General features: G+C 39.0%; 1 protein-coding gene across 1 annotated transcript in view; it reads left to right on the top strand.

Moving 5' to 3' along the window:
- Positions 1 to 24,792, top strand: part of SNX6 (sorting nexin 6) — a 55,288-nt gene that overhangs the window by 17,639 nt on the left and 12,857 nt on the right. The window contains exons 7-11 of the mRNA XM_007464809.1: positions 6,696 to 6,791; positions 9,240 to 9,345; positions 16,462 to 16,537; positions 18,016 to 18,055; positions 22,348 to 22,434. Coding sequence (XP_007464871.1) covers positions 6,696 to 6,791; positions 9,240 to 9,345; positions 16,462 to 16,537; positions 18,016 to 18,055; positions 22,348 to 22,434 — 405 coding nt within the window. The remainder of the gene's footprint in view (positions 1 to 6,695; positions 6,792 to 9,239; positions 9,346 to 16,461; positions 16,538 to 18,015; positions 18,056 to 22,347; positions 22,435 to 24,792) is intronic.

The following is a 24,792-nucleotide window of genomic DNA, read 5'->3' as shown; positions in this document are numbered from 1 at the left end:
TGCGGTACGCGGGCCTCTCACTGTTGTGGCCTCTCCCATCGCGGAGCACAGGCTCCGGACGTGCAGGCTCAGCGGCCATGGCTCACGGGCCCAGCCGCTCCGCGGCATGTGGGATCTTCCTGGACCGGGGCACAAACCCGTGTCCCCTGCATCGGCAGGCGGACTCTCAATCACTGCGCCACCAGGGAAGCCCTAACCATTGACTCTTGATCTGTTTATCCTGCCTTCTTCAGTGCTGATTGCTCCTACTTTTCCTCCCTTCTTCCCGGCCTGAAAACTGTTATAATGCAAAAAGAGATTTGAGGTGGTTGAACTTTCTTCATTTGTGGTGCTGGAAAAACTCTTTTCAGTGGATGGGTGATACAGATCTTGGGATCTATATTTGGATGACAAGATTAACTCATAATTTTAGTAGAAAACAAATGTAAACATAGTGGTTTGTTTGCTTACAAGTCAACATCAAGATCAAAGAATTTTGTGTATACAAATTTTCCCTCTTGGTTTGGTTTTAGTAGCTGTGACAATAAAATGTCCTAAGTCTAGCAGTAGAGAAAACTTTTAAAAGGGTATGAAAGTGTAACTCAAAATGTAGCACTTTAGCATGGGTACTCTCACAAGCATAAGTGTAGTATGTGGTACTGACCTATAGTCACTTAATAACTAGGAATTGTAAAGAATGCTGGCTGTATTGTGAATTATAAGAGTCTAAAAATGATTCATGAATAGGGTTGCTAACAAACACATGATAGAATGCTGTCATCGCTTTTTTACCTTTATGAATTTGTTTATGCTGGCCTTTATTATGGCCTGGGCTAAAACCTTAACAATAATTTGGTAGAGCAACATTAGGTGTAAAGTGAGGCATGGTGGTACCAGCACAAAGCCACCTTAGTACTCAGGCTCCAAGTACTCTATCCTGTTGCCACAGCTCTTGGTACTATCTGAAATTATATATCTGTATGTATGTATGTATGTATGTATGTATGTATGTATTTAGGCTGCGTTGGGTCTTCATTGCAGTGTGCATGCTTTTCTCTAGTTGTGGAGAGCAGGAGCTACTCTTCGTTGCAGTGCGTCGGCCTCTCATGTGGTGGCTTCTCTTGTTGCGGAGCACGGGCTCTAGGCGTGTGGGCTTCAGTAGTTGTGGCTCACAGGCTCTAGAGCGCAGGTTAAGTAGTTGTGGCTTGTGGGCTCTAGAGCACAGACTCAGTAGTTGAGGTGCACAGGCTTAGTTGCTCCGTGGCATGTGGGATCTTCCCAGACCAGGGCTCAAACCCATGTCACCTGCATCGGCAGGCAAGTCTTAACCACTGCACCACCAGGGAAGTCCCTATATCTGTATTTTAAAAATTGTTTATATATCCATTATCTATCGCCCCCTACTAAAAAGTAAGCTCTCTGGGAGTAAGACTTGAATTTTTCACCATTGTATCCTCACTATTTTAGAATTGTGCCTGACCATTAAGATGTAAAATTAATATTTGTTAAAATAATAAGTGAAAGATTATTGTGTTTAGTTCCGCTTTATAAATAGCTTTCATAAATCCTAGGATTTTCCCACCAAGGTAGATTTATTTTTTTCTTACAATTTTTTTTAATATATTTGTTGTTGTTTTTATCTGTTTGTTTATGGTTGCACCAGGTGTTAGTTGTGGCACATGGGATCTTTTTAGTTGTGGCATGTGGACTCTTAGTTGCGGCATGCGAACTCTCTAGTTGTGGCATGCATGCGGGATCTAGTTCCCTGACCAGGGATCGATCCCGGGCCCCCTGCATTGGGAGCACGGAGTCTTAACCTCTAGACCACCAGGGAAGTCCCTCTTCCTTACAAATTAATATGTGCTTAATAGAGATGATGATGATGCATTTTAGTAACCCTTTTAATATCAGCAAATGGTTGTTTTGGAGAAAGCCTAGAAAGATGGACTGGAAAGTATTTTGCAAATATTTTTTAATTAATTAATAACAAGTATGTTAACAGGTTGTAGAAGATCATAGGCCCAAAATTAAAAGGTTTTTCTCAACCTTGTCTCTAATGCTGTTTCTCAGATCTTTACTCTGTTCAGTGGTGCTGGAAAAGAAATCTGTCTGTGCTATTCTACTATCTGAGCTTCAGAGGGTCATGGGACTGATGAGCTGTTGAAATAGAGTGAAAGTGTCTTGAAGTCTGAAAAGGCTGTGGGGCATTTGGAAGGCCTAGAAAATCTTGTTCCAGCATTTAGTCTCATGAGAAATGGTCACTGCTATAAGGAATGATTGCCTGTAGTAGTGCTTTCCTTATGTAGCTCTGCCCCTTCTGTTTCCAGTACCTATAGCTTTAGTCTGCTTAGCAGTAGATTGAATATCTTACCTATTCAACACCCTAATCTTCATTCATTTCTTCCTGCCACATCAGTGACCACACCCAGGACCTTGTCTCACCTCTGAGTTCTTTTTTCTTTTTTTTTTTTTAATAAATTTATTTGTTTATTTTGGGCTGAATTGGGTCTTCCTTGCTGCACGCAACTTTCTCTAGTTGCGGCGAGCTGGGGCTTCTCTTCGTTGCAGTGCATGGGCTTCTCATTGCGGTGGCTTCTCTTGTTGTGGAGCACAGGCTCTAGGCACATGGGCTTAGTAGTTTTGGCTCACGGCCTCTAGAGCACAGGCTCAGTAGTTGTGGCGCTCGGGCTTATTTGCTCCGGGGCATGTGGGATCTTCCCAGACCAGGGCTCGAACCCGTGTCCCCTGCATTGGCAGGTGGATTCTTAACCACTGCGCCACCAGGGAAGCCCCACCTCTGAGTTCTTAAACCCTAATATTATAGACTCCAAACATAGCCTTCTGTCCTCACAGCTCCCTTTTTCCCTGTTCGCCTTATAGTAGTTCTTTGACTCACTGCTGCATTTAGACCCTTGACCTCTCCTGCACTTTGACCCTGTCAGTAGCCCTTTTGTCTTTCTCATCTCACCTAGAGTGCCTGCTCTGTTCCTTATAACAAGGTTATGACTTTAGACAGGTCTCTCCCATTTTCCATTAAAGCTGATTTCAGTAATTCTTCTTGATCAGATAGTGGCCTTGTTCACAGTGGGGGGACACCAATCAGAAATCAAATCCCTGAGCCGCCTGCATCCCCACAGCCTTCAACCACCTTGGTGGCCACACTCATTTAATAGCTTCTTTTCTTTTTTCCTTTCTCCTTTCCAATCTCGATTCCTTTTTTTCCTTTGCTTGCCTAACTGCCCCGACTAGAACCTCCAGTACAGTATTAAATGGAAGTGACAAGAGCAGACATCCTTGTTTTGTCCCTGATCTTAGGGAGAAAGCATTCACTGTTTCACTGTCAGGTATGATGTTAACAGTGGGTTTTTTCATAGATGCCATTTGTCAGCTTAAAGAAGTTCTTTTCTATTCCTACTTTTTTGAGTGGTTTTATAATGAAAAAGTACATCTGTTGAGGTGATCATGCAGTTTTTGTCCTTTATTCTATTAATGTGGTGAAATACATCATGCGTTTCCATGTTGACTAAGATATCTTTCTGGCTATGCTGGCTCCCATGTACTTATGGATCTATGGGAATGTCTCTCGATGTGTTTTCATCTTAACTCTAAAGCTACTTCCCAGTCTCTTTCATGGGTTTTATCCTCCATATATCCATTCATTTAAATCTGATTCTTCCAAGGTTCACTCACTGAGTTCTCTAGAAGTCTAAAAGTTCCTCTAGACTTCTAATTCTGTAAATTCTAAGTCATATCATCTACTCCTGTGGCTCCATCTACTCTAATATGCTCTTAAGTTAGAAATCGATGGGAATTCCCTGGCGGTCCAGTGGTTAGGACTCTACGCTTCCACTGCAGGGGGCATGGGTTCGATCCCTGGCTGGGGAGCTAAGATCCCGTAAGCTGTGTGGCACAGCGAAAGGAAGGAAGGGAGGGGAGGGAGGGAGGGAGGAAGGAATCTGTATCACCCCTGAGTCCCCTTGGCATTTTACACTCAGCTACACTCTTCTTTACATTCATGCCTCCTTTTGTATTCTCTATATATCTCAAAGAAGGTATCACTACCTCCCAGTCCCTTACACTGTGAAAATTACTCAGGATTCCTACTACCTATTCAGGAGTCACCAAGTTCTCTCTGTTTTATTTTACTATATTAGGAATGTGTCTGCATCCTTCCATCACTAGACCTAAAGATTAGTCCTGACTTTCATAATCTTTGCCTGGGTTTTCGAAGCAGTCCCTGACTGGTCATTCAACCTCCAGTCTTATCTTTCTCAACCCCTCAGTCTGTATTAAGTTCCTTGGGTGCTCCCCTAATGCCCCATGGATATCTTTAACACTATACTCCTCACACTATATGTAATTATATGTTTACTTCTCTCTGTCCTCCTGTGCACCATAAGTTACTTTAAGAATAGAGACCACCTCACCTCTTAATCATCTTAATATTCCTAACACCTAGCAACAGTGCATGGTTATAGTATACATGCATTATGGTTTGTTAAATGAGTGAATTAGTGAAATAATATCAAAAATTCAGTAAAAAAAAAGAAAGAAAGAAAAAAAACCCTAGAATGCTTTGGGAGGCCTAAGATAGAGCAGTGAATTCTAACTGGGAATTTGAAAGGGTTACATGAAGAGATGCCTTTTAATTTGAATGTTAAAGTCTGAATAGAATTTTTGGTGGGGGAATTCCCTGGTGGTCCAGTGATTAGGACTCCGAGCTTCCAATGCCAGGGGCCCAGGTTCGATCCTGGTCAGGGAACTAAGATCCTGCAAGCTGTGCAGCATGGCCAAAAATTTTTTTGAAAAAAGAATTTTTGGTGAAAGAGGTATCATTTCAGATGCAGAGGAACCTAAAAGCTCAGAGCTTCTTTTGAGAACAGTTTGGAACATAAGGCTCTCTAGGGGTAGAGTGGTAGGTGGAAAGGTAAGTTGAACCAGATTTTTCAAAGTATTGAGTACCGTGCTAAGGAGATTGGCCTTCATTCTCTGAACATTATGAAACTTTGTAAACTTATTAAGTTTCCAAAATGTGATGTTGGAAAGTTATCACAAGCAGCAGAATGGATTGGATGGAGGAGATGAGGGATGTTAACTAGAAGTCCAGTGTAGTAGTCTAGGCAGTAGATAATGAGGACTTCTGCAGGACAGTGGGAGTGGAAAGGGACACATTTCAGAAATTTGCTGGTAGAATTTGAGCTGTGAGAGAAAGAAAGAAATTGTAGATTACTTAAGATTTTTAATGAAAGGTACGGGGCTTTAGGGAACGTACGAGAATCTGAGAGACTGGTTGGATGGGGCAGGGTAGGGGGGTGCATGAATAGGGAACCAGGAAGAGGGAAAACTTGGAGATTAGACTATAATGAGTACTCTTCTAAGATTTTTCTAGGGCTTCCCTGGTGGCTCAATGGTTGAGAGTCCGCCTGCCGGTGCAGGGGACACGGGTTCGTGCCCCGGTCTGGGAAGATCCCACATGCCGCGGAACGGCTAGGCCCGTGAGCCATGGCCGCTGAGCCTGCGTGTCCGGAGCCTGTGCTCCGCGATGGGAGAGGCCACAACAGTGAGAGGCCTGTGTACTGCAAAAAAAAAAAAGATTTTTCTAATGTGGGGTTAGCAGAATCTCCGTGTAAGGATATGATGTAGGCAGTTGGAAATAGGATCTAAGGTTCAGGAAAGAGCTTGGGGCTAGTGAGAGAAATTTGTGAGTCACTTACGTAAAGGTGGGCAATGAAGCCATGGCAGTAGATAAGGAAATTAGATGGGATGTTCCTTCCTAGGGTCCCTGATGCAGCAAGTAGTAAAGTCAAAGAGCTAGCTGCTTCTCACCTTTGCCTTTAGATATACCATTCATGCCAGGCAGAGTCATCTTTTGTGTCCTTTGCATCATGAGTTGCTGACCCCAAAACAGGTGAGGAGATGATATTTGGATGGGTTTGGAGTGAAGAATTTTCAAAATGTATTTTCAGAGCTTTTACAGAATCATATAATGGTATATTGTACTCCAGTAACTTTTGCATGTTCAAAGGAACTCCTTCCTGAGTTAATATTTAGTTGACTTTGTATGATATAGTAGTGTTTGACAAAGTATGATAAGAGGGTTACTTACAAAAAAATTATCAAATATACTTATAAAATTTGGGAAAGCTAGGCCTTATTGTAGATCAGCTGAACCTGAATCTTTGGGAGTGAGGCCAGATTCCTCTTTAATGTCCTCGAAATTGAAAATCACTGATAGATGTGATGAAATTGCCACTTTATTAAATTTAAAAACTGGGGTCCTTGGGCTTCCCTGGTGGCGCAGTGGTTGAGAATCTGCCTGCTAATGCAGGGAACACGGGTTCAAGCCCTGGTCTGGGAAGATCCAACGTGCCACGGAGCAACGGGCCCCGGGAGCCACAACTACTGAGCCTGCGCGTCTGGAGCCTGTGCTCCGCAACAAGAGAGGCCGCGAGAGCGAGAGTCCCGCGCACTGCGATGAAGAGTGGCCCCCGCTTGCCACAACTAGAGAAAGCCCTCGCACAGAACCGAAGGCCTAACACAGCCATAAATAAATAAATAAAGCAAACTGTCAACAAGTAAAAAAAAACACAATTAAAAAAAAAAAAAAACTGGGGTCCTTTTGAGATTGCCATTTTGATATCAGAGAATAACGGAGGCATTAACTTCTCATTTGTAATCTTAAAAGAAATGCTAACTTAAATTAACCTTTCTTTCAGTTGAGTGTGCGAGGGAAAAATAAAAAAGAGAAACTTGAAGATTTCTTTAAAAACATGGTTAAGTCAGCAGATGGAGTAATTGTTTCTGGAGTAAAGGTAAGAGTATTTAATTAACAGAGGTGTTGGTTTGAGGATTTACTTCTAAGAGGGAGATAGGTTGAGATTTCAGATGTGTGGATGATTATATTAGAGTAAAAGAGAAGTTTGGATAGTAGACTTCTTAGGCCTGGGAAACTGGGCCCCTCGCCCTGGGTTCCTCAAGAGCTCCCTTCTCTAAGGGGTAATAGGTCTGCAGGTCCAAGTGGAGATGCCCACCCAGAGCCCATGCCCCTTTCCTCCAAACCAGACCATTCTCCAGGTATCTAGAAAGCCTTCTTTCAGGTCCTGCATGGGCTTTTTCCTTGAGTCCATCTGCCAGTGGGTAGACTGGGCTGCTGGTGGCTGTCCTCCACAGGTGGTCAAGGAGTAGAGGGAAGGCACAGGGCAGAATGTCAGTGTGCAGGGTGGAATGAACGTCCAGCCACATGCGCGTGAGTTCCCTCTGGGTGCCTTACGGAGTCACAGGGTCGGGCACAGAGGGTCTGCCTCCATTTGTACACTTATCCAATTGGCCTTACAAATGTTAAGGGCAGACCTGGGTTCAGATACGGAGTTAGAAGAGCTCAGTTGAGGTTTTGGTTTCGTCTCATAGTAGCTACATGACCTTCCCTTTCTCTGAACATCAGTTTTCCCATTTTCAAAATTTGGTCAGTAATGCCACCTAGCTCACAGAATTGTTAGAAAGATTGAATGAGATGATATGTGTGAATATACTTACAAAGTTAATTATTTACCAAGGTAACACCTAAATTTTTCTTAATGATTTCTGAAAATGGTACAAAAATGGATTTTTCTGAAAACTCTAACCATTAAAATATAAGAGAAAAATATTTATATTACATTATTAAGTAAATACAAATAAGAGATAAATAATGCTGTGTCATCATTGCCTGTTTTTATAAATACATATATAGTAAAACTTGGCTGTAAAGTACTATTTGATTTATACTTTAATTTTGCAGAGACAGATCATTTGATATGTTGACAGTGCATGTGCTGTGGCTACTTTCTAATAAAGACTCAGCATGGGAATTCCCTGGCGGTCCAGTGGTTAGGACTTCCACTGGATCCCAAAACCGCGTGTTGTGGCCAAAAAAAAAGAGCTTACTTCCATTTTGATACTTCTGCATTAATGTTGAATTTTTTCTTTTCTTATTTATTTAGGCTGTGATGGGTCTTAGTTGCAGCACACAGGATCTTCACTGTGGCATGTGGGATCTTTAGTTGCAGCATGTAGACTTCTTAGTTGCGGCATGCATGCGGGATCTAGATCCCTGACCAGGGATCAAACCCTGGCCCCAAGTCTTACCCACTGTACCACCAGGGAAGTCCCTGAATTGTTCTTTTTTTTTTTCGGTACCCGGGCCTCTCACTGTTGTGGCCTCTCCCGTTGCAGAGCGCAGGCTCAGCGGCCATGGCTTACGGGCCCAGCCGCTCCGTGGCATGTGGGATCTTCCCGGACCAGGGCACGAACCCATGTCCCCTGCATCGGCAGGCGGACTCTCAACCACTGCGCCACCAGGGAAGCCCACTGAATTGTTTTCTTAACATTAAGTATAAACCACTATATTGATTATGATTTTGATAATTTTATTGAAGTAATAGCTGACATTTTTTGAACATTTACAGTGTGGTGTTTGGTAGCCCACATTTCATTAATCTTCACTACAGCTCTGCAACTTAGTTTAGCTCCATTTTTACATTTAAGAAAACAGGTACACATGAATTAGCAGATTTTAAATGACATTTTATCAGTACTAACTTCTGCTTCTGTGTACTGTTGATGTCGGTCTCAAATTACATCATTTCAGCTGGTGCTTTTTCAATAAACAATTGCTGTTTTAGAAGGGAGGAAAGTACTGTTAATAGTTTTTATTTTTAAAGTATTTCTAGTTTTGTTCCAGAAAAGATTGAAAACAGTGTTTAATATGAAAATTGCTCCCAGATAGCTAGTTTGGCCAGGTTCCCTAAAGCAGTCAGAGAGGGCCCTAATGACTAAGGGATTCAGGAACAGCATTCAGGAACGGCCCATAGAATGCATAACAGACCAAGAGAAACAGATTTTCACTTGTCTGCCAGGCTTTTTTCCGTTTTTTCTCAAAAGCAAATGGTCACTCCCACTGGCAGAAGTATATCTGTTGGAGAACAGGATTGTAGAGGCGGAGCACAAGTAGGAACACATTTGAGTACAACACGTGAGCCTCAACCATAATGGGGAGCTCTAAGCCTTCAGCTGCAAAACTGTAGATTTCTTACTTGATAGATAGAAACACATATTTTTAAAGTCTGAACTTGTTGATGAAATCAATATAATGTCTGATTATTAGAGGATAGCTATGCTGTTTTACTGATGATCTTTTATGATTATAAGGATAACAAAGTGATTTATGTGTTAGACTAAAGCAAGTAAGTGGAAAAAACTCATATTTTCTTTTGATCCCATAGGATGTAGATGATTTCTTTGAGCATGAACGAACATTCCTTTTAGAATATCATAACCGAGTTAAGGATGCATCTGCTAAATCTGATCGAATGACAAGATCCCACAAAAGTAAGGTTTTTCTCTGTGGCTTAAGTTTACATTGTTTAATGGAATATTTATAAAGTTATTATGTTATTTACAGTTTGTAAAAGTCTTGATATAGGGCAGTGGTTCTCAAACTGTGGTCTATGAAGCTTTGATCCTAAGGCCCCTTTAAGCAAGTCTGTGAGGTCAAAACTACTTTCATAATAAAACTATGATGCTTTTTGTCTTTTTCACCATGTTGACGTTTACACCGATGTTGCAAACGCTGTGGTGGATAAACTGCTGGTGCTTTAGCACAAATCAAGGCAGTGGCACCAAACTAATAGTCATTGTATTCTTTCCCACAGCGCATTTGCAATTTAAAATTTCGTTTAAGAATGTCCTTGATGGTATAGCACAGGGGAACTATTATATTCAGTATTCTGTAATAACCTATAGGGGAAAAGAATCTGAAAAAGAATGGATACATGTAAATGTGTAACTAGTCACTTTGCTGTACACTTGCAACTAACACAATATTGTAAATCAACTATACTCCAGTATAAAATAAAAATTAAATTTAAATTTTTAAGAAAAAGAAGGTCCTTGATGAAGCAGTGAAACTTATTACTTGTGGAAAGTCTCTTCCCTTGAGTATACTTTTTTTAATATTCTGAGTGACGAAATGGGAGGTATGCATAAAGCACTTTGCATATGGGTGTATGATGGTTCTCTCTAGAAAAGCATTTTAGTGAACGAGTTGCAACTGAGCTAGCTGCTTTTTTTCATAAAATACCATTTTTACTTGAAAGAACAACTGACAAACTGATCATTGAAACGAGTATTTGGTAGACATTTTATTAAAAATTAATTAAATGGGCCTGACACTTCATGGAAAACAGCTGACAGTGTTTGTTGACAATGATAAAGGTCAGGCTTTCCAGCAATAATTAGAATTTTGGAAAACTTGTATCAGTCACCATGAGCTTGCTTTTCAGTAATTAAAGACTTAATCTGAGGAGATTGATGATAATATTAGTGTGATATTTTTGATACTATATACTGAAGTGTGTCAACATTTGGAAGATCTGTGTGATTAATTGAACTAGTATTTTCTTAATGATCAAAATTATGTATGTAAAAGATCTATTTAAAGTACAAGATAGATTAAAATGGGGTTTTTTTAACAGCTTTATTGAGATATAATTGATATCAATAAGCTTCAGTGTTCAAAGTGTACAGTTGGATAAGTTTTGACATATGTATGATATCATCACCACAGTCAACATAATGAACATATCTATCACCACCAAAAGTTTCCTTCTGGCCCTTTGTAATCGCTCCCTCCTGTGCCTATCCCCAGGCCACCGCTGATCTGCTTTCTGTCTGTAGATTAGCTTGCATTTTCTAGAGTTGTATATAAATGGAATCATACAGTATGTACTCTTTATGGTCTGGCTTTGAAATTCAACAAAATTACTTTGAGATTCATCCATGTTGTATGTATCAATAGTTCATTCTTTTTATTGCTGAGTAGTATTCCATTGTATGGATATACCACAGTTGTTTATCCATTCAGCTGTTGGTGGACATTTGGGTTGTTGCTGGCTTTTGGCCATTTGAAATAAAGCTGACATAAACCATCTGTATGTAAGTCTTTGTATGGACATATGCTTTCATTTCTCTTGGGTAATACCTAGAAGTAGAATGGCTGGGTCAAGTGTAAGTGTACAATTAATTTTTTAAAAAAAACTGCCAAACTTTTTTTCCAAAATGATTGTACCATTTTACATTCCTACCAGCTGTGCACGAGAGTTCCAGTTGCTTCACACCCTTGCCAATAAAGATAATCAGTTCTTTAAATTTTATCCATTCTGCTAGGTCAGTGTGGTTTTAATTTGCATTTCCCAATGATTGATGATATTGAACATCTTTTCTTGTATAAGTCCTCCAACTTTATTCTTCTTTATCAAAGTCATTTTGGCCCCTCTGGTTTCTTTACATTTTCATATGGATTTTAGAATCAGTTTGTCACTTTCTACAAAAATGCCTGCCGGGATTTTGATTGGGATTGTATAGAATCTGTAGATCAATTTGGGGAGGATTGACATCTTAACACTATTGGTTCTTCTGATACATGAACATGGTATATATCTCCATTTAATTAGGTCTTCTCTCAGCAGTGTTTTATAGTTTCCTTTGTACAGATCTTATACATCTTTAGTTAGATCCCTAATTATTTTTTGATGCTATTGTAAATGTGTTTTTTACATTTCAGTCTCCAGTTGTTTTTTGCCAATATATAGAGATGCATTGTATTTTCAGTGTTGAGCTAATAGCTTGAAACCTTACTAGATCAACTCAGTTATTAGCTTTATTAACTATTTTGTAGATTCCTTAGGATTTTCTACATAGACGATCATCTGCTAATAAAAACAGTTACACTTCTTCCTTTCCAATTTGAATGCTGGTTATTTCTTTTCCTTGCCCCATTATACTATAGCTATACCCTCGAGTACAGTGTTGATGGAAGTGGTGAAGGCAAGCAACTTGGCCTTGTTTCTTATGGGGAAAGCATCAGTCTTAAGCTGTTAATTATGATGATAGGTGTAGATTTTTCCTAGATGCCTTTTAAGTCAGGAATGAATGTTGGATTTTGTCAAATGCTCTTTTTGCAACAATTGACAGCTGATTTTTTTTTTTTTTTTTTAAGTGAACAATTCAGTGGCATTTAATACACTGACAATGCAGTGCAACTAATACTTCTATTTAGTTCTGAAATAGCTTATGACCCCAAAAGGAAACGGTACGCGGGCCTCTCACTGTTGTGGCCTCTCCCCTTGCAGAGCACAGGCTCCGGACGCGCAGGCTCAGCGGCCATGGCTCACGGGCCCAGCCACTGCATGGCATGTGGGATCTTCCCGGACCGGGGCATGAACCCGTGTCCCCTGCGTCGGTAGGCGGACTCTCAACCACTGTGCCACGAGGGAAGCCTGTTTTGCAACAATTGAGATAGCCATATGGTTTTTCTTTTTTAGTCTATTAATATGGTTAATGATATTGATTGATTTTCAAATATTAAACCAACCTTATATTCTTGGGGTAAATATCACTTATATCATTAGATTTAATGTAATAGAGTACACAAAGTTCATTGATAGGATTTTAGATTCCCCACAGGAACTAACCCTTAAACTTAAACTGCTTGTTGAGTAGAGTATCCACAATTTTCTGAAAATATTAGTAAAATGCCTCCTCCTTTTCCAACGACACATCTGTTTGAGGTTAGATTTTCTCCCGATACTTGAACAAAAACAACGTATCACAGTAGAGTGAATGCAGAGCAGATAAGAGAATGGAGCTATTCTATTATTATTATTCTATTAATCCAGACGCAAAAGAGATTTGCAAAAATCTAACAGTGCCACTGTGTTCGCTAATTTTAAAATATATAAATAGTTATTTTTCATTTAAAATGTTAACTTATAATGGTTTATGGGACTTCCCTAGCAGTCCAGTGGTTAGGACTCCGTGCTTCCAATGCAGGGGGCACGGGTTCTATCCCTGGTTGGCGAACTAAGATCCCACATGCCCCACGGCCAAAAAAAAACCAAAACGTATTAATGGTTTTAATACTGTTATTTTAAAATAGTAAATATTTAACATTTTTGTTTTACTTTTAAAAAAATACAGTACATATTGATAGATGTAACCCACATAAACAAAAGCTCTTTAGGGTCCTCAGTAATTTCTAAGAGTGTAAAGGAGTCCTAAAACCAAAAAGTTTCAGAGCCTCTGATATACAGACAGGTCAGTAGGTACCTAGAAGTACGAACCTCCGTTTTGGGGTATTGTTACATACTCTAATAGAAAGGAGGAAGTAAAGGAGTCTCAGGCCTGGTAACTTCTATTCTTGTGTCATTCTTCTGAGAGAGTTAAGAGTTCTTTTTGTATTTTATTTTCCTGTATCTTTGTGATTTGCAGATTCATTCTAATGAAGTAGTAGTTCTTAGTTGCCTGTTCAGTAGTTAAGAACTGTATAGTCTAAGTGTGGGAAACTTGAATTCCTTCCTAAATTCATTACTGACTTGCTTTAGAGCCTTGGGCAATTCACATAATTAGTCTTGTGTTGATTTCCTTGTTTATAAAATGACATTAAGGATAAAATACCTCATACTTTCACTGCTCTGTTAAGAAAAACTTCGTCCCAACCCATCCTCTCCTGGCCCCTCCATCAGGACACACACTACTCCCTACTCCCCACACACACCCGGAGTCACACAGTGCACCCTGAGGGCTCCAGCGGCACCCTGGGTGCCTTCCTAGGAAACCCTACACTCCACCCACCCCCACTAGGCCCTGGCCCCAGCCTGTAGGCACACCCCCTTCCCCCAAAAAAGAAAAACTTTGTAAATACGAAATGGTACATACTAGTGTTGATTGTAATAATTAGGAATACCTTTAAGTTTAGATTTCATAATTTAAAAATGGAAGCCTACTATATATACTTTTTAAATTTCTTAAAAAGTTATTTAATTCATAAACATTGACTTGTCTATTATGTGCCAACCATCATGTTAGACATTGATGATTTCAAGATGTAGAAAATAACAGTCTTTGCCGTTAAGGAATTAATAATTTTGCAGGTGAGATAAACACTAAAAGCAAAAAATTACAATATATTGAAATTAATCCTATCATAGAAGTGTGTATTAGTGCCATGGAAGTATAAAGAACTATAGGAATCATCTGTTAAGAAAACAGAATATTAGTGATTCTTACTGATACTGTTTATTTGACCAAGTGGAATGGTGTTTTAGGGGAGATGATAGTGATCCTGTTTTACAAAAATACAACTGTTGGGCTTCCCTGGTGGCGCAGTGGTTGAGAGTCCGCCTGCCGATGCAGGGGACACGGGTTCGTGCCCTGGTCCAGGAAGATCCCACATGCCGTGGAGTGACTGGGCCCATGAGCCATGGCCGCTGAGCCTGCGCGTCCAGAGCCTGTGCTCTGCAACGGGAGAGGCCGCAACAGTGAGAGGCCCGCGTACCGCAAAAAAAAAAAAAAAAAAAAAAAAAAACGACTGTTACATATAATTAATTACCTTACATATATAGTAGACCCTTGAACAACACAGGTTTGAGCTATGTGAGTCTATTTATATGCGGATTTTTCTTCAGTAAATATGTAGTATTGTAAAAGTACTACACAGTCCGAGGTTGGTTGAATCTGCAGGTGCAGAACCATGGATACAGGGGCAACTATAAAGTTAAACAGGGATTTTTCACTTCGGGGAGGGTTGGCACCCATAACCCCTGCATTGTTCAAGGGTCAACTGTAATAAAATTTTACAAAATTATAAAGTAAAAACTATTTTTTCATAATTAATGAACTTAGCCTGGATTATGAAAAATTAAGCTTTTCAACTTAATAATTTTATAAGTCACTGTGATTTGTAAAATCAGGACAGTTTGTATATTTTTCGTGATCACATAATGCTGTAATAACTAAAGAGGGTAGTGTTCTCAAAGCCTAATGTTAGTAAGAATACAGGAATTTCTTGCTCCAAAAAATAATTTCAAGGTCAGCCTAAGCATAAACTATTAATGTATTCAGTATTAAACACAGAAACCATTTTTGATTCCTACCTCTCAATAAACCAACCTTTAAGTGATTTTTGAGTATTATTATTATTTTTTTAACTTAACCTGTTAGGGTATAGTGAAGAGTCTTATATATAAGTTACTGTTCATAGTCTGAAGTTTGTACTTGAAGTTTCTTTATAAAAGATATCAGGATAGAAGATTTGAGTAACAATAAGTAAGTAGTCACCAAATTTCAGCCATATCAGTTGAATGTAATTTTGTGCAAAATAAGAAAGTATAATGTAAGCATTACTGTTTTGTTAGGGGATAAACACATAAAAGCCTGGTAGAAATACTACTAGTATAAGTGGGAATACAAAGTAGGCATGTCTAGGATTTCATTAATGATAGCAAACATTTGTATAGTACTGTATACACTGTGTGCCAAGTTTATAGTAATGTTTACTAGCTCATTTAGTTCTCCAAATAATTATGTGAATTGGGTACCATTATTATCCCTATTTCCAGATGAGGAAACTGAGGCACAGGCAGGTTAAGTGATATGACCAAGGTCATACAGCTGGTAAATTGGGAAGCTGGGATTGGACAGTTTGGTTACAGGTCCATGCTCTTAACCATTGCACTATGCTATTCCTTTTCTGAAATTATAATCTTTTCTCAACAAGGACATTGTCCTGTGGGGCAAGCCCTAGGAGGAGTACTGTGCTGACGTTGAGTACTTTGCTTCCTAGCACCCAAGGGGAGTGGTACTACCATTCATCTAGCTTCCCACGCTTCTGCCTCAGGGCTACTGTTTGTAAATCCTACCTGTTACATTTCCTAAATATCTTCGAGCTTTGTCAGTTCCTCTCTGCTCTTAATGTTTCCACTACCTTGATCCTGACCCTCAGCATCTGACACAGCAGTTTCTTGGTTGGTCAGTGTGCCTTCTGTGTCTCTCTACTATTAGTCTTTATTCAAGGCAGCAGAATTTTTTAATCTAAAATCCTTAACAGGTTGATTGCACCACTACTAGGATTTTAAAATGTTTACTAACACCCATTCCCACAAGATCAGGTCCAAACTTCATCATGGCTTACAAAAACCTTTCTTTCCCCCAAGATGCTTAGAAGAAAAATAAATTGATTTCTCCATCTTCAACCCTCTCCACTCCCCTCTGTACCCTGCAGTGCCATAGTCCCAGAAGGCTCTCTGAATATACTTTGCTCTTTTATGTGTCCCTGGCCTTTTTCCATGCTCTTCCCTTTATCCAGAATGCACTCTCCTCCTCTTTGCCTAGTAAAGATTTGCTCATCCTGCGAGCTCCAACTCCTGTAGTGTCTGTAAATCCTTCCCTGACCTCCTCAGGTGAAATCATCTGTTTCCCCTGCTCGCGATGTAGTTTATACCTACTTCTAATATAAAATTCATCATTTTGTATTATAGTTTTTGTCATTTCTTTCACTAGACTTTGGGCATCTCATATTACATACACATTTTTTTGACAGGTAGGTATTCAGTAACTATTTTTGAATCAATGAATAAACATATTAAATTCTTAAAACTTTTTCCATAGGTGCTGCAGACGATTACAATAGAATTGGTTCTTCATTATATGCTTTAGGAACTCAGGATTCTACAGATATATGCAAGTAAGCATTCTGATTTAAAACATTAAATATAAGTAAAACAAAATTTTTGTTAGCAGCTCAGGCACACACAATACTTCTGACCCAGCAGGCATTTTGGAATATTTTTGTCAAAACACATTGATAATATGGAACTTCTTTATAAACTTAGGTCAGTGTCATTTTTCTCTTCCCTTTCCCTCCTTGTTTTTTAAATGTGAGAAATAAAAATCGACCTTAGTATATATAATTTTAACATTTACAGTGTTTCATTTGATGAAAATTTGCCAATTTGTATGTGTGAAAGAGACAGAATTTATGTTTAAGTGTTCTTAGATTTTTATAATGTTTATTATAAATAAATGCTATTTTAGAATTAGAATATATATATACACACACATACACACATACATATATATATATTTCATTGGAGGCCAGATTTCAATGTACCATAAATAATCTTAGTTGCTCCTATAATGTTTAAACCCAGCTCTCTGTTGAAAAATAATTCAAACACATTTTAAAAATTTTAAGTGGAAAAACTATTTTCTTAGTCCATGCCTTTCTCCAAACCACATCCTTGAACTTTTCTATAGTATATCCTGTCTCAGTAGACATGTCAGATCCAGTTTTTCAGCATATCTAGTTTTTCAGCAAAACACTAATTAACATGCTACCTTCCCAAAGAGTTAGTTCTTAAGTATTTGATAAGAAGGAAAAACGTCAACCTTGCCATGTGTTATCTTTCATAAACCTCTCAAAGCAAGTTCTTTTTAGTAATGTGAAGTTCATAAAATTCATTTTAGCTTTCAATAGTATTTGCCCTAATCCAAATATAATGTCATTGATAATTACATATTTTACAGGATACCATTTAATAGTTTGGCATGGGGATATTTTTTTAGTTGGTGTCAGCGTTTGAGAGATGGGCTTTTTAATTAATAGTGAAAGTGGGGGCTTCACTGGCGGCCTAGTGGTGAGGACCCTGGGCTCTCGCTGCAGTGTCCGGGCTCAGTCCCTGGTTGCAGAAGATCCTGCAAACTGCCGGTTGCGGCCAAAAAACAAAGTGAAAGTGAGCTATGAAGTAGAGATTGGCTATTCATTTGTGTTGTTTTCCAAAACAAAGCAGCTCCATTTGAAAGTATTTAAGACGTAACTCTTTGGATGTCATTGCCCTGTACTTCTGTAATAATTTAAAGGTATGGTTTTATTTAATATTATGTGGCATATTACCAAAGGATATCGAGACAGAGTTTTTAAGTTTTTAACATATGGCTTAGACCGCCACCTTGAAATGGGAAGATTTTCTGTAATCGTATGTCAAAAGGAATCTGTTACATGGGTGGACGTACAGAGATTTTTGTTGAACTAAATGAAGTCTTCAGTGAACAAGACAAATATTGTAATGAGGTAAGAATGTTCATTATTAATCTGGTTTGGGGTATATTCTCTGAACATTTGAAATAGAAAATTATTTATGATGAAATATTTTTCCCTTCCAGGTTTTTTCTTAAAGTTTCAGAACTTTTTGATAAAACAAGAGTAAGTACTAATAATTAACCTTTGGGAGTCTGAATCTCTGCACACAGTAGTGTTTAACTTGTTGCGCTGTGTTTAACTTTATTGAGGAAGATGAGTTATACTTCAAAAGGTTGAAGAGGCAGATTTAAATTTGGAAATAATGAGAGTTTTTCAGGAAATTTAGTTTTTGTTATGGTCTTTTGGTATATGTGTAAAAGTTCATACTCTTGATCAGAAAACGTGTTCATTAGGAGGCTGGGTTTATTTTTATGAAAGATCATTTTTTTCCTGGGGCTTTTTAAGCTAGAAGAAAATCTTAGATTCACTATAACTTTACCAAGATTATTGCTTTTGATCCCCCATGACACATTGCTTTAAAAAAGAGTTGTATCAGCATAAGACAAAAATATAACTGCAGAAAGTTTTCATTCATAGTAGTAATAATTTAATACTGATATAGTCTTGGTTTTCAGGGGTCATGTTAATTTATGATCATTCTGTCTATCAGTTGATAGTGAAAATGTTTACTAGATTTGTAATGGTACTTACCTGAGAGTCGTGGTGGCTAGTCCGTTGTAGAAATCAGATTTCATCATGACCTTGGCAGTTGAGTAGTGGAGACAAGTTAAAGAAAAGGAGATATTCTATCACAAAGGAAAAAGTTCTTAAATATGTAAGTAAATGTTATACTGGGGTCCATATAGCTCATTATTCTGCTTTGATACTTGTACCAGTGAGCATTTTCTGGGAAGATATAGTTGTTTTTGTGTGCGTGTTCATTTATATCAGAAGAATAGGAATCTATCACAAAACAGCCTTATGTGTCAATTCTTTTGGAAGCAGATGTCAAGGTGGGATTAAATGTACAAGAGATTTATTGTGAAAAACAAAGAGGAACGAGCAGGAGTAGACAGGAGGGGAGAGTTCCAATAACAGTGCAGGTCTACACCTGCAAAAGGAGAGGGAGAGGAAGGAGGACTGTGTAGGAGGAGTTTCAGACTATAGCGCAGTCCTAAGAAAGCTTTGTCCACGTTGGAGGGGAGTGCCTGAGCCAGAGCTGCCCGTTAGAGGAGTTCTACATCAGGCAAGAATGGGCTGGGTGGGGAGGATGGAACATAACTTTCGTATGAACATGGTTCCAGATCCAGAGATACTGCAGTTGGGGCTATCAGTCAACTGTGCTCCTTGCAGCAGGCATTTCTCTTGGAGATCTGGGTGGCACATTTCCATAGCCCCAAAATTCTTCATTCCCTTTAGTATTTGCACGTTGTTCTGGTTATTATTGCTGTGTAACAAACCATCCTAAAATCAGTAGCTTTAAACAGCAACCATTTTAGTATGCCAGTGAACTCTTTGGTTCAGGAATTCAGAAAGGGCACACAGCAGGGATGGCTTGCTTCTGCTCCATGATGTCTGGGGCCTCAACAGGGAAGATATGAAGGCCAGGGCCTGGAATCATCTGAAGGCTCTTTCACTCATATGTCTGGGGGTTGATACTGGCTATCAGCAGGGACTTCTGATAGGGCTCTTGGCTGTAACACCTACATGTGGCTTTCCCATGGAGCTGCTTAGGCTTCTTCACAGCATGGTAAAGAGGTTCCAAAAGTGAGTACCCCAAATTATGGGAAGTAGAAGCTGCTAGTTTCATAAGGCCTGGGCTTGGAAACTGGCGCAGCATCATTCCCGTATTGGGCAAGCAGTCTGAGAGCCCAGATTGAAGGGGAGAAGACACATACCCTACTTCTTAATGGAAGGAGAGAAGCCCTATTTAAAAGCACTGAACATCATCTAGCATGTCAAGAAGTTCTGTAAGTTTGTTTCTCCATAAAGAAACTTGAAGATTTTTTCAAAACTTTTTATTAAAGTGTATTATACATGTAGAAAAAACCACATAACAGAAGTGTACAGCTCAGTGAAATGTCACAGTTTAACACACTCATGTAACGAACACCCAGATCAAGAAATGGAACATTACCAGCAACTCGGATGCCCTGTTCCCCTTCAGCTGCCTTCTGAGTCACCACCTCGGCTGCAAGGCTAACCACTGTCCTAGCTTCTAACAGCAAAAATTAATTTTATTTTCATATTTTATGTAAATGGATTATGCAGTATATATCCTTATGTCTGGTTTCTTTTACTCAATATTACATACATAAGATTCATTGGTGTTGCATGTCGGTATAGCTCCTTCATTCTTATTGCTGTATAGTTTTCCATTGCAAAAACATACCTAATTTATTATCTTTTCTACTGGTAGGCATTTGGATAGTTGCTAGTTTGGGGCTCTTTACAAAGAGTACTGCTAAGACCATTCTTATCTTCAGCTGAACATAAGTACTCATTTCTGTTGAATGTATGTAACTAGGAGAGGAAGTGATGGTTCATAGGATATCCATGTGAAAAGCTTTTGTAGGTACTGCCAAACTGTTTCCCAAAGTGATTGTAACAACTTACATTCCCACCAGAATGAATGTGAGCATCTCACTGCTGCACAAGTTTGTAATATTTGGTATTTTAGGTGTTCTGGTGGATGTGTAGGGTTTTTTTATTTTAACAACAATTTCAGAGTCTCCGAAAAGTTGCAAGAATAGTACAAAGAATTCCTGTACGTGTGTCACCCAGATTTTCTTAATGTTAACATTTTCTACATTAAAGTTCTTTTATTCCCAGAAGTCCATGTTTATTGTTTTTTGCCCTTTGTGCACATTTCTCTCTCTCTTTTTTAAAGATAAGAATCAATTTTAACGTACCAGGACTTCCCTGGTGGTCCAATGGGTAAGACTCTACGCTCCCAATTCAAGGGGCTGGTGTTCAATCCCTGGTCTGGGAACTAGATCCCACATGGCGTAACTAAGAGTTTGCATGCCTCCAGTAAAAATCCTTCAGTTGGCAAAAAAGATCCTGCATAATGCAACTAAGACCTGGCACAGCCAAATAAATAAATATTTTTTAAAAAAATTTTTAATGTACCAATATGATTATCAGTGATTCTCCATACTGTCATCAATATCTAGTATAGAAATGTTCCCAGTTGTCTCATAAATGGCTTTTTACGGTGGACTTTGTTTGAATCGGGATCCAAACAAGGTTCCCATATTGTATTTGGTTGACATAATACATTCTTCTTTATTCTCTGTCTCTCCAGACTGAATGAAGAGTTCTCATGTTTTTATTTTTTATTTTTCTTTTTTTTTTTAATCATCCTTGTTTTTATTTATTTACTTTATTTATTTTTGGCTGCGTTGGGTCTTGGTTGCGGCACACAGGATCTTTTGTTGCGGTATGTGGGCTCTTCGTAGCGCAGGCCGGCTTCTCTCTAGTTGTAGCGCATGGGCTTCTTGCTCATTGTGGTGCTGCGGGCTCCAGGGCATGTGGGCTCTTCGTCGCGGTGCACAGGCTTCTCTCTCTTTATTTATTTATTTATTTATTTATTTATTTATTTATTTTTTTCTTGCGTTATGCGGGCCTCTCACTGTTGTGGCCTCTCCCATTTGCGGAGCACAGGCTCCGGACGCGCAGGCTCAGTGGCCATGGCTCACGGGCCCAGCCGCTCCGCGGCATGTGGGATCTTCCCGAAACGGGGCACGAACCCGCGTCTCCTGCATCGGCAGGCGGACTCTCAAGCACTGCGCCACCAGGGAAGCCCCAGGCTTCTCTCTAGTTGTGGCATGTGGGCTTCTTTCTAGTTGTGATGCACAGACTTCTCTCTGGTTGTGGCACACAGGCTCCAGAGCGTGTGGGCTCTGTAGTTGTGGCACGCAGGCTTAGTTGCCCCCTGGCATGTGGGATCTTAGTTCCCCGCCCAGGGACTGAACCCTTGTCCCCTGCATTGGAAGGCAGATTCTTAACCACTGGACCACCAGGGAAGTCCCGAGTTCTCATCTTTTTAGTCAGACTTAATGTTTTAAAATTGTTTTCTGGTTGTCCACAGCAGAAGGATTGGTTTGAATTACCTAGTCTACTGCTGTTGCCAGCCTCTATTACTTTATAATCATGTGTACATATCAATTGCCATTGAAATGAATAGAGAGAAAAACACAGGTGAACCTGACATATGATGTTTAAACTCATTACAGCCAAGAACTTGAGTCAAATATAGAATCCTTCCATAAATTCACTAATCTGTTCATTTTTTTGTCAGTTACAAAAAAAAAACTAACAGACTAACAAAAGAGAAGGAAAGGAAACTTAGTTTAAATAGGAATTGATACTGTAGTTATTTATAACTAACTTTTTTACAATAATTAAGAAAGAAAACACTGAGTATAGAATGTAAGTACTGATTAAATACCCAATTTTTTTCCCTTTTTCAGAAAATAGAAGCACGAGTGTCAGCTGATGAGGACCTCAAACTTTCTGACCTTTTAAAATATTACTTAAGAGAATCTCAAGCTGCTAAGGTAAGTATTGTTTTCTTTTAAATGGACTGCTTTACAAAAAGCCATCATCTGCTTAAAGGTTGTTAGACTTAAGATTGTTAAAGATGACTTATCTCTTGATTTTAAATTATATTTTTAAGTATGATTTTTTTTCTCCTTTTATAAATTGTAGGTCAGAGAACCCCACATAAAAGTTTCCTCTATAAACTCCTGATAGAATTTGTCTAGAATTTTTTTTTAATTGAATTTGGTATATTTAGTCAGGTGAAATACCTGCAAAGACAAAAGTAAAGCCCCCAAATAACAGTTGTACAGCTAAAGGATTCCTAATTTTGTCTATCTGAGTCCTCTGTTGAGGGTGAGAGATCCATAAAACAGGAGTATGTTTTATTTTAAGGCATCTCAAGTTTCCTTTTGGAAATCGATGTGCAAAACTAAAACTCATACTAATCAAAAAAAAGTTTAATAAAAACATCTAAAAAACACTGAAAACTTAGTGGCTCAGATACTCCAAATTCCGTGTTAATTTATGAATTGAGATGTACAGAAAATTCCCATCTAATCATGGGATTGCTGGGTCATATGGTAGTTCTGTTTTTTAAGGAACCTCCATACTGCTCTCCATAGTGGCTGTATCAATTACATTTCCACCAACAGTACAAGAGGGTTCCCTTTTCTCCACACCCTCTCCAGCATTTATTGTTTGTAGATTTTTTGATGATGGCCAGTCTGACCAGTATGAGGCGATACCTCATTGTGGTTTTGATTTGCATTTCTCTAATGATTATTGATGTTGAGTATCCTTTCATGTGTTTGTTGGCAATCTGTGTATCTTCTTTGGAGAAAGTCTGTTTAGGTCTTCTGTCCATTTTTGGATTGGGTTTTTTGGGTTTTTTTGATATTGAGCTGCATGAGCTGCTTGTATATTTTGGAGATTAATCCTTTGTCACTTGCTTCATTTGCAAATATTTTCTCGCATTCCAGGTGTTGCCTTTTCATCTTGTTGATGGTTTCTTTTGCTGTGCAAAAGCTTTTAAGTTTCATTAGGTCCCATTTTTGTTTTTATTTCCATTTCTCTAAGAGGTGGGTCAAAAAGGATCTTGCCGTGATTTATGGCATAGAGTGTTCTGCCTATGTTTTCCTCTAAGAGTTTTATAGTGTCTGGCCTTACATTTAGGTCTTTAATCCATTTTGAGTTTATTTTTGTGTATGGTGTTAGGAAGTGTTCTAATTTCATTGTTGTACCTGTAGCTGTCCAGTTTTCCCAGCCCCATTTATTGAAGAGGCTGTCTTTTCACCATTGTATATGTTCTTGCCTCCTTTGTCAAAGATAAAGTGACCATATGTGAGTGGGTTTATCTCTGGGCTTTCTATCCTGTTCCATTGATCTATGTTTCTCTTTTTGTGCCAGTACCATACTGTCTTGATTACTGTAGCTTTGTGGTATAGTCTGAAGTCAGGGAGCCTGATTCCTCCAGCTCCGTTTTGCTTTCTCAGGATTGCCTTGGCTATTCAGGGTCTTCTGTGTTTCCATACAAATTGTAAAATTTTTTGTTCTACTTCTGTGAAAAATGTCATTGGTAGTTTGATAGGGATTGCATTGAATCTGTAGATTGCTTTGGGTAATATAGTTATTTTCACGATGTTGATTCTTCCACTCCAAGAACATGGTATATCTCTCCATCTGTTTGTATCGTCCTTGATTTCTTTCATCAATGTCTTATAGTTTTCTGAGTACAGGTCTTTCGCCTGTAGGTTTATTCCTAGGTATTTTATTCTTTTTGTTGCAGTGGTAAATGGGAGTGTTTCCTTAATTTCTCTTTCAGATTTTTCATCATTAGTGTATAAAAATGCAAGAGATTTCTGTGCATTAATTAATTCTGTGCATTAATACTGCTACTTTACCAAATTCATTGATTAGTTCTAGTGGTTTTCTGGTAGCATCTTTAGGATTCTCTGTGTATAGTATCATGTCATCTGCAAACAGTGACAGTTTTGCTGCTTCTTTTCTGATTTGGATTCCTTTTATTTCTTTTTTTTCTCTGATTGCCGTGCCTAAAAATTCCAAAACTATGTTGAATAATAGAGGTGAGAGTGGGCTCCCTTGTCTTTTTTTTTTTTTTTTTTTTTAGGTGAAATGTGATTTATTTCAATGTTTTCTGTTTTTCGTTTTTTTTTTCTTTTTGACTGTGTTGGGTCTTCGTTTCTGTGCAAGGGCTTTCTCTAGTTGCGGCAGGTAGGGAGCCACTCTTCATCATGGTGCGCGGGCCTCTCACTATCGTGGCCTCTCTTGTTGCGGAGCACAGGCTCCAGACGCGCAGGCTCAGTAGTTGTGGCTCACGGGCCTAGTTGCTCTGCAGCATGTGGGACCTTCGCAGA

Source organism: Lipotes vexillifer, unplaced genomic scaffold (genome assembly GCF_000442215.2).
Source record: "Lipotes vexillifer unplaced genomic scaffold, Lipotes_vexillifer_v1.1 scaffold324, whole genome shotgun sequence".
Taxonomy (NCBI): Eukaryota; Metazoa; Chordata; class Mammalia; order Artiodactyla; family Lipotidae; genus Lipotes; species Lipotes vexillifer.
The sequence above is the reverse complement of the archived record's forward strand: the minus strand, read 5'-3'. Positions and strand labels throughout refer to the sequence as shown.